Source organism: Tenrec ecaudatus, chromosome 16 (genome assembly GCF_050624435.1).
Source record: "Tenrec ecaudatus isolate mTenEca1 chromosome 16, mTenEca1.hap1, whole genome shotgun sequence".
In the NCBI taxonomy this organism is placed as follows: Eukaryota; Metazoa; Chordata; class Mammalia; order Afrosoricida; family Tenrecidae; genus Tenrec; species Tenrec ecaudatus.
The window spans coordinates 78,217,444-78,233,258 of record NC_134545.1 but is presented as its reverse complement, the minus strand read 5'-3'; the positions used below and the strand labels follow the sequence as shown (position 1 = coordinate 78,233,258).

At 55.3% G+C, this 15,815-nt stretch overlaps 2 protein-coding genes across 3 annotated transcripts in view; both read right to left on the bottom strand.

Annotated features, from left to right (window-relative positions):
- Positions 1–3,916: 3,916 nt before the first annotated feature.
- Positions 3,917–12,581, bottom strand: CYP26C1 (cytochrome P450 family 26 subfamily C member 1). Its single transcript, XM_075533444.1, has 7 exons — positions 12,378–12,581; positions 11,653–11,877; positions 10,702–10,977; positions 9,725–9,880; positions 7,435–7,764; positions 4,354–4,714; positions 3,917–4,236 (listed from the first exon to the last, which is right to left on the bottom strand). The coding sequence occupies exons 1-7, from the start codon at positions 12,579–12,581 to the stop codon at positions 3,917–3,919; spliced, it is 1,872 nt and encodes a 623-aa protein (XP_075389559.1).
- Positions 12,582–14,128: 1,547 nt separating this feature from the next.
- The window catches only part of EXOC6 (exocyst complex component 6), a 155,157-nt gene continuing 153,470 nt past the window's right edge, over positions 14,129–15,815 (bottom strand). Inside the window, exon 20 of one of the 2 annotated variants that reach the window (XM_075534170.1) lies at positions 14,129–15,347. In XM_075534170.1, the coding sequence (XP_075390285.1) occupies positions 15,215–15,347 (133 nt within the window). In that variant the 3' untranslated portion in view covers positions 14,129–15,214. The remainder of the gene's footprint in view (positions 15,348–15,815) is intronic. The other variant, XM_075534169.1, reaches the window with a different exon arrangement.

Below are 15,815 nucleotides of genomic sequence, written 5' to 3'. Positions count from 1 at the left end.
CTGCCGCCGCCCCAGACGCTCCCCGGCCCGCCGCGCGCCCGCTTTATAAGCGGCCCAGGTTGCTGCCCACGTTACCTTGGTCAGACAAATTAGTTCACTCAAAGTTCATCTTTAATTGCGGATTGGGCTGCTGGCTCCTCCCCCCCGCGAGGCGCTGCCCAAAATCTTTAACCGTTTGTTCCGCACGCAGGCAGAGGCGGTGCGGCCGCGGCTGCTCTTGGAGCATGCCGCCTGGGGCGCAGGGCTGCCAGCTAGCCGCCTCCCCCACCCCAGGTGTGCGGAGCTCCCGGGCGGACCCTGTGGTCCCGGGACTCCGGAGCGAGCTCTCCAAGCCGGGACCTTTCCCGGAGATCTAGAAGGGATCCCTCGCGCCGCCTCCTCCGACGGTGTGTGGACCGGAGCCGAGTCGGCTCCCGGCCACCTGCTGGGGAAGTGCATTCGAAATTGGCTAGCTGACTTTCCCTAAAGATAGGAAACTGCGTCTCTGAACGTGGAGTCAAAAGCTGGCATCCCAACCCTCCCTGGACTCAGGCAGGGAGCCAGGCATGACTGGGTGGATCTTGGATCCTAGCTCCCCAGTCCCCGCAACAGGACCCACACTCATTAAGTCCTGGGAGACCCTACTTGGGGGTCCCTCTGCATTCCACGTGCCCCTAGCCCTAATGCCCCACTGGGACATCTCCACGAGGATTCTCTCGAGGCTCTACAAACTACGCTGCACTCGGTGATCGAGCTGGTGGTCTGCAGGATTCTGAGCCCCAACCCCCGCCTTTAGTTAGTAGAGAGTTTGGTAGAGGGTCCCAGTCCTAGCAGGAGATGGGAAGCTCTGAGACCCCACTCCATCTCTACTTGCACGACATTGGGCAAGTCATCAAACATCATAGTCCTCTTTCCTATGGGGCCAATGCTTTCTGGCCCGGCCTGTCTACACCGGGTGGTTGTGAATTCCCCAAAGGGGCCTTTCCTTGCAAATATTCTTCCCCACTCCTACCTAGCACCCTAGACTGCGTTACCTGGGAAACTTGGGCGCTGACAAGCTGGAACCTTCCTCCCTTTCCAGGATTGATCCAGCTCAAAACCACTGCCCCCACTTAGGGGGCAGAGTACTCAGCCCTCCACCCGAGAGCTTCCCCGACAGTTAATGGGCAGCTTGGGAGGTGGGGGGGAACGTGGGCGCAGGTATGGGTCTCTTGGCCGCTTCCCAACTACAATCAATTTCTGTTGCAGCCAATGCTTGGAGCCCCGACACTGCTGGGCCAGCACCTGCCTTGACGGAACTGTGCCGCCAAGGGACAGTCAGGGTCACGAGCTCCCCTGGTTTGGTTAGGAACACACAGCCAGCCCCGAAAACGAAACGGAATTGTGTATGTTTGTTTAAAGTGGTACACCATTTAGAGTGGGGGGCATGTCACGTTCCGATAGAAAACTCGTTGACCCTAAGAGTTGTTAAGGACCGTGGTCCCCTCACAGTGGTCTTGGACCACGCCTGCGTGCTCCAGCCCAGGATCTCCAAGGAGTATTTCTGAGGTTCTGTGGCGCCTTCTCTGCCACTGCTCTTTCCTCTAATAATCCGGTCACTGTGAACAGTGTGAGCCCACCCCTCGACCTCGGTTATCCTCCCAAACCCTGGACCCGCCCCTTTCTGGACAGTGCAGCTGACCGATGAGCAAAGCTGGTGACCTACAGCCCATTCCCAATCCTCCGGTCTGACCGGCCTGTGACCCCAGCAGACCGGACCATGACATCCGAGTGAACTCTGTGAGGCCACCTCGCCAAGTTCAGCGCGTGCCGGGTCACAAGATGAGCAGAGTCTGATCTCTGGAAATAGCCACTGGGTGGGGGTGGGGTGGGGGGTTATCTGCCCTTAGAGCTCGGCAGTGGGGGGAGGTGAGTGGCGTCCAGGGGGCAGCAAAAGATACACCGGCAGGCACTGAGAGACAGCTACCAGGAAAGCGCTTCTTGAAGGGGAGGCAGGCGGGGGTTGCTAGATTGTGAGCTCAATAAGAACTCTGGTCTTAGGAACCGAACCAAACTTTCTGCAGTGGCAGTGGTCTGGTCAGAAGGGGCTTGGGGGGTCACCGGAAAATCATATGTTTCCCAAATATTTACAGAACAGCATCCCTGATTCTAAGGGTTAGGGAGAACAGTAGCTTTTTCCATGGGGAGGGAAGATGGTGGCTGGTCCTGTCAGAGTACCCTTACCCCCTCCCTACCCCTACCCCACACATATACTGGTTTCCCCTCAACCCCCTTCTCATAAACTGAGTCAGGCCTTAGCACTTCTGCTCAGGTCGCTCTCTCAGATGGAGATGTCCTTCTTCCAGGCCCACTGGCTGGTCTCTTTCAGAGTCCAATGTCACAGCCTCAGAGAAGTCTTCTCTGGCCACACACACACACACACACACACACACACACACACACACACAGCGCCCAGGCCTCTCAGAATCACATCTCCTGTTTTAAGGCCTCTTCGGCACCCACCCCCATCCTAGGACAGATTCTGGCTGGCTCTAGTATTTGCTTTTTTATTCGTCCACCTCCTCCATCAGGCTGTCAAGGCCAGGAAGCACATCTGCTGCTCCCCAGCCCGGCTGCCTCCAGAGTTCCTAAAGCACCCATATTATTTGATATGACTAAGCATGATATATCAGTGGAAAATTCGAGTAATGGTCAAGGCCCTAAGTCCTTCCTGTAAGGATTTATAGCCTGATCCAGAGGGCAAAACTGGTAAGCCTGGTCAGCTGGCACAGACCTAATCTGTCACCCTCTGCCCCTCCATCCTCCCCCCAGGCCTGCTCCAAAGCAACCCCTTCCCTTGAGCATCTCCAAGAGCGCCCAGAAAGCAGGCAGTGGTCCTGCCGCCTTTGCTGCCTCTGGCACCCGCTGAGTTGAGGGCCTGGCGCGGGCCAGTGGGCGGCAGTAGGTGATGAATTGCCCTGGATGGGGGTTACCGCGGTGTCAGAGCTGAGCTCCGAAGGGCCACTGACCCTGTTGAGCTGACTGCGTCCCCCTTTCCTTCTGGCCCTGGGATCCACCTTAAGCATAAGGTCAGGAGGGCACAGGCTTCCTTCTGGTTCACTAAAGGGTCAGAGCTCAGGCCTAGGCTGCAACTTTCCTGGCTCGACCTTCATGTCCAGCCGCCTGGGCCTGTCGGATGATGGGTGGCAGGTTGCAAATGAGCCTGGAATGGCTCTGGGTTTTGAATGAAAGGAGTGTAGATGGACATCATCTCAGTGTTAGAAAAGTCGGCCAGGCCAACACTCACTGTGAAAGGAGGAGAGGGCTCAGTTCTACAAGGCAGCCACAGGCCCAGGCTGGGACTGGGGAGAGCACTGGCTGTGGAGTCCAGGAGCCTGAGCCTTCATTGCTGCCTCCTCCAGCGAGTCATTTCTTACTCCTTGGTTTTTCCCTCCGCAAGGGGGGTTGAGGCATGCATCCAGGAGGACCCTGTAGCCAGCTATCCTGGAGATAAATCACCTCGACATCCGGCCCCAATCCTCTCTGTGCAGACGCTGGACTGGGTCCCTCCCCAGGTCTCTGCCACCCTCTAGTAGCCGCCCAGTTAAACTTCTCGCCTCCTTCCTCAGTCGCTGCCAGGAAACGATTTCTCAGCCTTTGTCTATTTTTAGTACAAATATCCCAAACCTCTCTGATAATGTCTCCATCTGCAGGAAAACAACCCGGCCTTACAGGCTCCTTGGGGTGTCCATTCCTACGCGCCTTGAGGTAGGAAGGCGTCTCCAGCAGAAGTCGCTGCTTAGAGCCCCCAGTTTCCGCTAAGACCAGAAGCGGCGTGGGCGCACAAACCCCAGGCCAGCTGCCTGCGGGCCTTGCGTTAGGAGCCCTCCTGGATGCCTCTTTCTGACGCTCAAAGCCAGACCAGGCCCGCTCCCTCAGTCCCTGCTTCCCTGCCGGTTTACAGCTCCTGCCACCGGCGCGCGGTTTCTGGCACACTTGGCGTGGCGGCGCGATCCTTCCTGCTGCTCTGGGAGTCTGGCGCTGTCCCCGAACTGGCCAGGGAAGGCGAGGCCCAGGAGTTGCTGGTGGAGGTCGGTTCCCGACCTGGGAAGGGCTTCGGAAGCTTGGCTCCAGAGGTCTCCTGCCTCGGGGGCGCGGGGCGCAGGAGGGACCTTTGCTCGGGTCTGGGCACGTCTCCCGCGTAGTGGCGGAAGCGCAGGGCTTGCTCCCACGACCGGGCCTCCTTAGAGTCCAGCACAGAGACGGAATGGGCGAGCGCTTGGGGAGGGCGTGGCCGCTGGCCTCAGCACGGGGCCGTCGCGCGGGTCGTGCGTGCGGCTGGCGACCCGCAGCCGCTGGCCCAGGCGCGTCCCGCGTGTCAGGGGCCTGACCCACCCGGCGCCGCCGGGGGCGCTAGGCGGTGGAAAAAGAGCTGCAGCCCGTCCACCGGGTGCAAGATGGGCACCGTCTGCATGGCGGGGAAGGCGGGCGTGGCCAGCTCCCACCGCGCGGTGCGCACCAGCTCCACCGCGAGCAGTTGGAGCATCGTCTGCGCCAGCTCCTGGCCGAGGCAGCTCCGCGCGCCGCCGCCGAACGGGATGTAATGAAAGCGGCCCGCGGCGCCTGGCGCATCTTCGTGCGTCGCGCCGAAGCGCTCTGGGTCGAAGCCCTCGGGCGGGCTGCGGTACACCGCTGCGGTCTCGTGCGTGTCCCGGATGCTGTACATCACACTCCAACCCTTGGGGATCTGGTAGCCCTGTGGGGAGGCGCGGAGAGCGGTTTACCCAGGAGGCACCTGGACGGACCCTCCATTCCGGGTGCATCACGTGCTACCAAGCCGAAGCCAGGAGGTTGTTCTGGAGTGGCAGTCCAGCTCATCTGCAGTTAGCGGTGTGACCTTGGGCTAGCCACTTAGTATCTCTGAGCCTCAGGTTCCGAAGTGATCAAGTGAGGGTCAAAAGGTTCACTTTGTGGTTGTGAGGGTTGGAACCACGACCTGGCACATATATTAATGTTTGGTGAATGGAATCTAATATTATTTATTTTCCTGTATGTATTTTCTTTTTTTTTCTTATATTAGCTCAGGAGACCTGAGTCCTACTCTGCACCTTACCTGAATACTAGTCCTGCCTACTTGGGAACAACCAAAATGACAGGTGCCCAGATTTCTCTATGGCTAACTCAGCTGTAAAACTTCTTTGCACTGACTTCAGAGAGCCCTGGTGGCGTAATGGTTACACATTGGACTGCTACCCAAAAGGTCAGCGTTCGAATCCACCAGCCGCTGCCCGGGAGAAAGATGGGGCGCTCTACACTCATAAGAAGTTATGGTCGTGGACACTCACAGGGGCAGTTCTACCCTCAGAGTCACTAAGAGTCAACATCTAGTCAATGACAGTCAGTTTGGGGTTTTGTGGTTTTTTTAATTGAATTGAATGGAATATTGCCTCCTATCCACTGAAAAAAGAAAACCTCCAGCCATCCAGCTCTTGACTACATCCCTGTGCTACAGAGTCAAATTTCTCCCGAGAGCTCAACCTGTGAGGGGAGATCCCTTTGGGGGTCAAACAACCCTTTTACAGGGGTCACCCGATTCATAACAGTAGCAAAATTATAGTTGCGAAGTAGCAACGAAAATCATGTTCTGGTTGAGGGTCAGCACAGCATGAGGAACTGTATGAAAGGGTCATGGTCTCTTGGCTGTTCTCTTTTGGAGAGCAAATCGCCAAGACTTTCTTCTGTGGTTCCACTGTGTGGGTTTGAGTTGCCAGCCTCTAGGTTAGCAGCCTGGCAGAAACCAAGGGCTTCACCCACTCCAGAACCCAAAACCAAACTCTCTGCCATAAAGTTGATTCCAACTCATAGCAACCCTATACGACAGGGAAGAATTCCCCATGTGGGTTCTGAGACTGTAACTCTTTATGTGAGTAGAAAGGACCACATTTCTCCCTCCGGCCTAGGGTGGCTGGTAGTTTCCAACTGTTCACCTTGCCTTTAGCAGTCCAAGCTGGCCAGTAATACTCAGGTCTGATAACCACACTGTAAGAAGGTCCCCATGGGAAACTTGGCATCCTTGAAGTGTTGGGAGGCAGTTCTCATGTGCCATCTCTCCCCAACTCTTTTTTCCTCTCCCCAACTTTTAAACCATTGCTCTTTGGGACATGGTTTCCAACCTCCTGACTATTCTACCCTTTCTTCAAGTGGCTTCAGGATGTCTCTAGAGTCTCTCAAGAGATGGGCAGAACATTTTGGAATCACCCAAGAACACTCTCTTTTCCCTGGACCCTCACTTTCCCCATCTGTGAAATGGGGTTGATGGGGGGGGGCGCTAAGATTTTTGCTCCACCCTGCCCTGCCCTGCCCTCTATGATCTGCACTCTTCTCCTGAAGGTCTTGTGGGCGCTCTAGTGCCTGGAGAATGAAGTCTGAATTTCATAAACACAGCACCCAAGAGATTTCTGAGCACGTTACTCATCTCCCTACGTCTGCCTGGGCTGTCTTCTCTCTCTTCCCCTGCCCCAGAACACATGCCCATGCTCAAAATGTTTTCCTGTTCTGAAGCACAGTTTGGGGTAAAACTGGGGTGAGGGTATGTAGCTATGCCTCTCCTTCTCCCTTTCTTTTCCAATTCAAGCAGGGCAGAATCCCAGTCCCTCAGGTCGCTGGGCCTGCGGGCACTCCTGGCAGTTTGATGTGTAATACACCAGGGAAGGCGGAGCCAATACTCTGCCTAGAGCAGCCCAGCAACCCCGCCCTGAGCTCCAGTCCAGGCTCAGGACCGCGCCTACAACCTTTCAGGCAAACACTGTCAGTTCAGCAGCTCAAGGGCGCCACTCCCCGACGAGGAAGCCACTGTGACACATAGCCCCAGCCTCACCTGGAAGAGTCAGAAAGGGAAAGGGCTAAAACAGGCTCTGGGGAGGAACCTGGCTGGAGTCAGACACACACAGAGGGAGTCTAGACCTTATCCTTGCCCAGCCTCCAACAAGCTGAGTCAGATTCCACCCACATTTTAATTGCCACACCTCCCTGTGACCCAACTTGCAGGTGATTGATAAGGTCCTTGATAGGTGAGGAGGCCAGAGGAGGGGGCTACAGGCTATAGTGGGGAAGGCTCTGTTTGTTCTGCAGCCAGACTCACTGGCTAGGCTAGGGGCTTGTTTGCTAGGAGAAAAGTATGATTTTATCGTAAAACACAACTCTCATTGAATGGACCTGGGGTTCCACAATAGGTTCTCTATTCTGCTGACCCTCTAGGCCCCAGCCTTTCTCATCCCTCAATGTGGGATCCTGGGGGGGTGAGGAGGTGGCACGGGATTCCACCTACTCTCTGAGTGGGAAAGCCTAGGCTCTGGGAGAGGACATGGAGAGGCCTGGCCGTTTGGATCCTGCCGCCTGCCCCAGCGGCCCCCTGCCCACAGCCCCACTGCAGATGGCAGGAGGGCGGCAGAGGCAAGGGCTCAGAGGCGCACTTACATCTAGCTCGAAGGTGCGCAAGGCGATGCGATAGCCACCGGACACTGGGGGCAGGAGGCGCAGCACCTCCTTGACCACGCAGTCCACGTAACGCAGGCGGCCCAGAGCGGCGAGGCTGAGGTCCGGCTCGCAGCCACAGTCGGACCCGAGCCCCGCGTCACCTGCCACAGCCCCCAGAGCGCAGCTGCACGCACGCTCCAGCCCCTGAGCCTCCAGCTCCTGCTGGATCTTGGCGATGGCCGCTGGGTGCTGCAGCAGTAGCAGGACGAGAGACGTGCTGGCGCTGGCCGTGGTGAAGAAGGCAGCGAAGAGCAGCTCCACAGCCGACTCCTACAAGACAGTCCCCTGGGGGCTCAGCCCTGTCACTGGTAGCCTGACCCCACCCTAACAAGACCCAACTGCAGGGCGGGGTGGGGGTGGGGGGGACTTAACCTGTCTCTGCATTGGGCAAGGGAGTGGGGACTAGCCATCCTAGCTAGTGTTGATTGAATCTCAAGTTCACCACCCGAGAACGTGATATATAGTAACACGGGGTACAGAAATATCCCTTTGGAGGAGTCCAAAGATAGTGTTAGGAAGCTACTCAGTGCTCTGGTATCAGTGCGCTGAATCTATGCACTTGTTCAAACCTCAGCTGGGCCCTGTGAGGCACAATTACCATCCTGATTTTAGATTTGGGAACAGGCCACAGAATGCATTGTCACATGCACAAGAGTCCAGCCATCGGGCCAGGGAGGCTCCTGTTCTTAACCATCTTGGGGCATCCTGTGATTGACCTCAGCAGATCAGAGGGACCACAACAGCAGCCCCAGCCATGCACTGAAGCAAACCTATGACTGGGGCTCCAGGCTTCCTGGGATGGTGTCAGGTAGTCACTCAGTTGCTTCCTTGCTAGCTCTGCTCCAGAAGCACAACAGAGAGACCTGGAGGCCTTGATTGGCAGGCATCAGCCCACCCTCCCTGCCTCTATCCTCCCAGGTCCCTCTGTCTTCCTGCAAGGTGGCAGTGACCAGTTTTCACACTGGTTTTCACACTGCTTGTGTGATTCTAAGTTGTGGTTCTCTCTTCCTTGTACCTCAGGGGCAGGGCCTGTGTCTTGCTCATGGCCAAATCCATGTCACCAGTACCAGCATGGAGCCAGGCACCAAAGAGGGACATGTGTGGAATGAATGACCAAACCACTCACCTGGTCATGGACAAGAGGGAGAGCCTCCTGCTGACATCCAGACCAGACTGAAGATTTATGACCAGTGGGCCCCTTCCCTTCCACACCCTAGGACCCTCCACACCCCTTCACAGCTCAGAGCTGTTCCCACCTACTCCCTCCCTCCTGCTAGCTCGCTTGACTCCTCTCAACTTCACAACCCACAAGACTCAGGACAGAGATGATCTGAGGAGAAAGATGAGCCTACTCCTTCTGTGGCTGGTGGCTGGGAAGGAAAGGGTGGGAGTTGGAGAACTGCTTCCCACAGGACTAAGGGGTTCCCGTTTCTACTCCACCACCCCCACTCTACCTGGCCCTGCCCATCAAATCCTCTGCCCCTTTGCAAGTTCTCCAGCAAGCCCTGGGGGCTACACAAATCTTCCCTCCTTCCTTCCTTCCTTCCTTCCTTCCTTCCTTCCTTCCTTCCTTCCTTCCTACCTACAGGTGTTCTATGTCTGCATAACCACAAGTTGTTTTTGAGTCCATTCCAATGCATGGTGACCTCACAAGAAAGAACGGTGCTCCTGTCGGGTTCTCAATGGCTAATTTGGGGGAAGCAGGTTGCCAGGACTTTTTGCTGCCACAACTTGGTATAAACTTTTTGGTTAACAACTAGGCATTTTAACTATTTGCACCACTAATTCTCCTGGGGATTCTGCCTAGTCCCATTGAATGCCTGAGGTGTTTTCAAAAAAAGGTAAACAGATGCCAAGGTGGAAGCAGTGTTGGTTGGGGGGTGGGGGAGTTCAAGGAGGATGTGGAGTGTGACCCTGAGACCACAAAGGAAGGAGGAGGCTTTAACAAAGGAAGCAGCCGAAGCAGTGGAATGAGTGACAAAGAAGGGGGCGGGATGTTTATGAGAGAGGGGTCTCCAGAGGGGTCCTGCTTGGTCCAAGCCACACAGGTCTTGAGTGAAGCTGAGCTAAAACTGGAACCCAGGTCTCCTCTTGCTGTTTATCCTGGGGGGGGGGGCGGGTGGCTCAGCTTGGGACCAGGATGTAACTTGGGCAGCAGAATGTGGGTAGAGGCCTAATGGGAGGGCAGAAGAGGGGAGGCCAGGGCTACCCCATCACACCCCGCATCTACCTTGAGTTCTTGCACTGAGAGCTCACAGCCAAGTTCCCTGGCGCTGTGGACAATCAAGTCGAAGGCGTCCCCTGGCTCCTCAGCCCTGTCCTCCCGAAGCCTCTCTGAAATGGCCTCCTCCAGGTGTTGATGCAGCTGGTCCCGAGCCCGGATGCCCTGAGCAGCAGCAAGGAGAGAGGGGAAGCTGGATCATATGGCTCAGGGGTCCAGCTGTGGGCACCTACACCAAAGCTTTCTGGAGTGACTCTACCCAAGTTCCTGTGTTAACTCTCTTTCAGCCTATTTTTGTGTCTGGCATCTTCGAATGCCCTAAGCATTAGCAAGGGGATGTGGACCAAAAAATTTAGGGAGCAAATGCAGTAAAAGCAAGACTGTCTCAGCTTGGGAAGCAGTGTCATTGAGCACCTGGGTTTTGGAGCCAGGGGAGCTCTGGGTTCGAGTCCTGCCTTTGCTCCAGAATTTTTTTATTTCAAGTAATTCACTTAATTCCTCGATGCCCCATTTTATTCTTAAAAAAATAATAACAGCGGGCTGAAAGCCGTGAACTAGGCAGTGTGTAAGATGTTCAGCCCATAGCACGCACCTTTATACACATTTATTCATTTTATTCAGGCGACCGAAAATGAGGGGACCAGCTGGGAGAAGCACCAGATCAGGGGAGAGGGCAGGATGGGACCCAGTTGCTCTCTGGGGCCCTGTCTTGGACAGCCAAGGCCGTGGTGGTTCTGATCCGGAAATACAGGTCTGGAAGCTAACACCCACCCTTCTCCGACCCCAGCAGGCGGCTGGCCGGCCCTGAGGGGCATCTGTGACCCTCGAGCTCCTGCCCCTGCGGCTTCGGAAGAGGCCCAGCTGCTAGGGCTGGAGTGCGCGCCCGCAGCGCGCAACCAGAGAAGTTGTGTGGCCCGCCCAGTGTCACCCAGCCCGTCAGGGCGGAGGCTGGACCCGTGACTCGGGCCTCTTGGAACCCGGGGTACCTTGCGCAGGCCGCTGAAAGGCATATCCAGGGGCAAGGAGAAGAGGTTCTCCACCAGCTGCTCGAAGGTGCGGGCCAGCACGGCGCACTGGGCCTCGTCCAGACGCAGCCCCAGAAGGATGCGCGCGGCCACGCGGAAGGTGAGCGCCTTGGCTGCCTGGTAGACCGCCACGGGCCCGGGCGCCGCGCACCAGGAGCGCACCTCACGCCGCAGCGCCCCCTGCAGACGAGGCACGTAGCGCTCCAGCGCCGGGCGGCTGAACGCACGCGCCAGGACCTGCGGGGGAGGGCGCGCGCTCAGCTGGGGCTTCGGCCCGGCCTGCTCCGCCCCGCCATCCCCAAGGGGCCAGAAGGACAATCCCTACCCCACCCCAGGCCTGCCAGAGGCCAAGGTCTACACTCTTTGGTTCTGGCTCTGCTGATTTACAAAGCCCCCCACGTCCCTCCAGGCTCCACTGCAACCTCCTCCAGGAAGTCTGCCCAGAAGGCAATCAGGTCTGAGTTTCCCGTTACTGGCATTCCAGTCACAGAAGGGCTGAACCCTGGGAGAATTTTTTAGTCCCAACCTTGGCCTTGTAAGTGAGACAGAGTAAGGGGCTGGTCCAAGGTCGCTTGGTTGTTAACTAGGGATCGCAGCAAGGTTGGCATCGCTCGCTCGCTCACTCACTCACTCACTCACTCACTCACTCACTCACTCACTCACTCACTCACTCACTCACTCACTCACTCACAGGATCGACTCACAGATCCTATATTTTTAGCCGTGTCTTTCTCGTGGAGCGGTGGGTGGTTTCGAACTGTCGACCTTATGGTTAGCAGTCCAAAGCATAGTGAGGAAACCAACACAGCAAGGTTGGCAATGTCCCCCTACTACTACCTGGCCCTCACCTGTTCTACAGCAGGGGACTGGCGGGGCGGAGGTCCACAGAGCCCCTCCCTGGCCGATGCTCACCTTGCGCAGCCTCCGGTGCGACTCGCCCACTGCACCGAGCAGTGTGTGCTGGCCCAGCAAGATGTGCGCGCTCTGCGGCCACTGGCTGCGCACCAGGCGGTGTTCGCCCAGCAGGATAGTGCGCACATTCTCCGCGCCGCTCACGCGGATCACCGGCCTGCCCAGCAAGTGCGTCTTGAACACCGTCCCGTAGCGCGCCCGGCGGGAGCTGTGGAAGCGCGAGCCCTGCGAGGAGAGGCAGAGCAAGGCGGGCTCTGGCCGGGGCTTCCAATCGCCCCTGGACAAGAAGTCCCCGCCCGAGGGAGGCGCGTGACTTTATCAAGCATGTACAGGGTCCTTCGGAGACTATGAGAGATGGAGATACTTCCATGTTCCCAGTAGTGAGGTGAAATCGGGACTCAGGGAGCTGTCTTGGTGTGCCAAGGCTCATGGCTGAGAGGCGCCCCTGGCTTCTGATTCTATTCTTGCAGGGAAAACGGGTCTTGCACTTTAGAGCCCTTCCTTCCTACCTCGCGCCAGGAAAAGGTTTAAGTTGCACTGGGAAGACTTCTGGGGATGGCAACCTCACGGTGCCCAAGAAGGCACGGAGGGCATCTGGGCAAAGGGAGGGCGGTGTCCCGCGGAGCTCTGGGCGGGGCTACTAAGTCCGAGAGCATGGAGCATCACTGCGGCAATTGCCGAGGGAGCCGGGAAGCAGGGGCGGATTGGTGGGGAAGGCTGCTCACCTGAACTAACCAGTGCAACGTTTCGCCCAAGAAAGGCCAGCCCATGGAGCCCTTGGGCAGGGGCAGGGCGCAGGCCCGGTCCCGGCTCAGCGTCCAGCGGAGGGTCCAGAGGTGCTGTGCCAGGCTGAGCAGCAGGCCAGCACACAGGAGAGCGGTGCCCACCGCCCCCAGCACCGACAAACAGCTCTCGCCCCAGGGGAGCATCTGTGTTGAGCAGAGGTCAGAGGGTGCCCACAGGGCACGGGCTCACCTGTTCCCGCGGAAAGGGCCCCGACGGACACTTCCTGGAGTCTGCTCTTGGGCCCAAATACCAGTCCCTCGAAGGGGTGCTGGTTTCCTCAAGATCGCTCTCAAGCTGTCACCCGTGGGCACCTCCCACCTTATCCTTCTTCACACTTGAGCCTGGAATATGCCCCCTCCCGAGCCAGGATTGAAACCGCAAAGGTGGGCAAAAGAAGGAGTAGCCAGTCCCCCAACCACCAACTGACCCTGGGGGCTGCACACTCCCGCCCTGCCTTGCTCCTTCCTTCCGCAGTATAACCCTCTCAGCGAGCCATGGGCACATTTATATAGCTATTGGCCCCCTCCCTATGGACGATCAGGATCACCAAGTGCGGAGCCTATGCATATTTAAAGCACTCCATGCCGAGTCATGATTGGAGGTGGTGGCAGCAGCATACTCACCCAGGGGCTCTAGATGGGAGTGGCAGCCTAGGCAGAGAAGGGGGGCAGATCTGCGGGCGGGATCTGGGGCTTCCCGCCTTAACTTCCCGGCTCTCTGCAGGAGCTAGGGGTGGGGATGGGTGGGGGGTTTGCACTGGGCCGGCTGGGCAGATGCAGACTTGCACCCCCGCCCAGCCCTGGCTCTCTCTGGGATCCCAGGTGCCCTCCCTCTGCTGCCTCAAGGTTAAAGGGCTGGAGTTTTTCTCTTTGTTCTGGTTTCTCTCTCTTGGGCTCACACAAATCGACAAAAACCTTACCACGGATTATTGTCCATGTCTAGCAAAGTCCGGATTCTCCGGACTTGATTCCCCTGGCCTCTCCGTTTCTGATCTATCACTCTGGGAATCTTTTAAAAAGATATTTTAATGCTGTAATTTTTTTTTTTTTGTCTGTGGTTCCACTGCTGCCCAAAGCATCCCTGCAGGGACGAAGTCCAATGCTTGCAAGAAGGGACAACCTGGGTGCTTGTCCGGTCTCAAACGCAACCACTTCCCACTCTCCGCTAGGGAACCCACCTCTCAGTGTACTTGGATGTTTATTTTTGTGTGTGTTTGTGTCCTCCCGCTCTGCGAGCTCCCAGTGCCACCAGGTCCCTGGAGGGCGGTGTAACTATCAGGAGAAGCAAAATGAATCCCATCCGGGTACCCCCGCTGAGGCCTGGCTGCTCCCGGGGCACAAAACCAGTGGCTCTTCCATTTGGGGGATGTCCTGGAGGGCTCGGTAAGGCTCTGGGGAGAGCCACATTCCAGTCTTCCAAGAGAGTTTCTCTCTCAACTTTCAGATTGTATTGTGCCCAGGTTTTCCTGCTGTTACACACACACACACTGTGAAATGCTTTAGGGTGAGAGAGGGCACGAGAACGCAGGCTACATCCTCTGGTCTGGTGGCACTCATTCCAATAACTGATTTTTGTCATTTCAGCAGAGTAGTTGGCTTATTCTGAAGCATAAGTGGTCTGACATCAAGAAGTTCTTCTGAATAAAGAGAATAGCAAAGGGTCTCCAACAGTTTGCTCAATCTTTTTAATACTTCATCGCAAAATCAAGACATATACATAAGATTCTTTACACTTATTATACAACCTTAAGTATAAGTTTCTTACAGGCAAAAATCCTGAAAATGCCAACGGGGGAAGCATAAACACGATAATGAGACAATAAGGATGCGATGGATGGGATGAAAGCCGCCCTCCAGAAAGGTACACAAAGGAAACCGGTCGATTGCTTTCAGTTTTGCAGAGTCCATTGGGCTTGGCTTGCTGCCACAGTGAGGACCCAGGACTGAGATGGGTTAGCAGAAGCTAACTCCTGTGTGTGGAGACACAGCCACCTCATCCCCAGCTGTCAAATTTGCCTTCTATGTTGAACCCCACCAAGCCCAGCAAAGCCTAGAGTGGGGTCAGCTGTAACATCACCATTAGAAACATCAACCCTGGTGAAGCGAAACCACGCCTCAGCCTCCGAAGGAGGAGGCAGCCACCTCCTTCACATTCAGAAGGCTGCCATGCGCCCACCCGCGGGGACTCTTCCAGAGTCATATCATTTGATTTCGGGGTCTTTTAAAGAGGTGTCTATTACCTCATCAGACTCGGGGAAATTTGAAATTTTAGTGCTGTGAACTGAAGTGGTAGGTAAAACAAGTGGAAAGTCAGAAAGTGACAGGGAGTCACATTCCTGCAACAGACAACAGCTACATTCCAGAGCCAGACACTGAGGACAAAAGCCATCTTTCAAAGTGAAATAAAAAGCCAAACAATGCCCAAAGCCCAAGGACAAATGATCGGTAGAGGCATACATCTAATATATTGACAGTCAATATATTTGACAGTCAATTTTCATATATACTTTTTGACCTGATTTATATACTAGTTTTTCCATTTCCCCCTAAAAGTGAAAAAAATCACATTACATATATGCATATAAAATAGTATCCAATTATTTAAAAATTCGTACAAAGGAGATTTATTACTGTTTCTTGTTTCAGCCCTCAATGGCATCTTTTCTCTGTTGTATTTTGAATTCTGCAAACAGACATCTGCATCGTGGCTAATGCTTGTTAGTGCTCAGTGTAGACTCATGAACGGCTGTCCCTGAATGAATTCAGTCACAGGAGGTCTAGGTGTGCTGGGACATCCCATTCACCAAGCTGCGCAGCTGCTTCACGACCGTCTCTATCAACTTTTGCTTGTCTCGATCGTTCTTCCTGAACTGAGCAAATATATTGTTCTTTCTGTTAGTATCCTTCATCCTGGAAACATACGTGAATAAAGGAGATTGGTAAAAGGCAATTTAGTTACTTAAGACTGTCACGAATAAGAGATCCTGGCATGCTTGGAATTATAGCACATAGATTCGATGTTGGAAAAAGATACTTCAAAAAACAGATCCTAATAAACTGACAACTAAAGCAACTGGACAAAAATTAGCAGCCTTTTAAAGCATTCCGTACTACAAAGTGGCGTTTGTATCAGCATGTAAATCAAAACCATGCATGCAGTCTCATGTCATATATTGTTTTCTACTATCGTTCCGTACAGTATGCTACAATACATACCCCCTGTGGACTCTGTGAATCACATTCCCAGCGAGAGAAGGGAAAGGAAAAATAACATTAGAAAATCTGAGACAGTCATTTTCTTTTTTCTTTTTGGCCTCTGGCATTTCATGGCATTATATAAAAAAATACTTTTTACATTCTTTCCAAACAGGTCCTTTG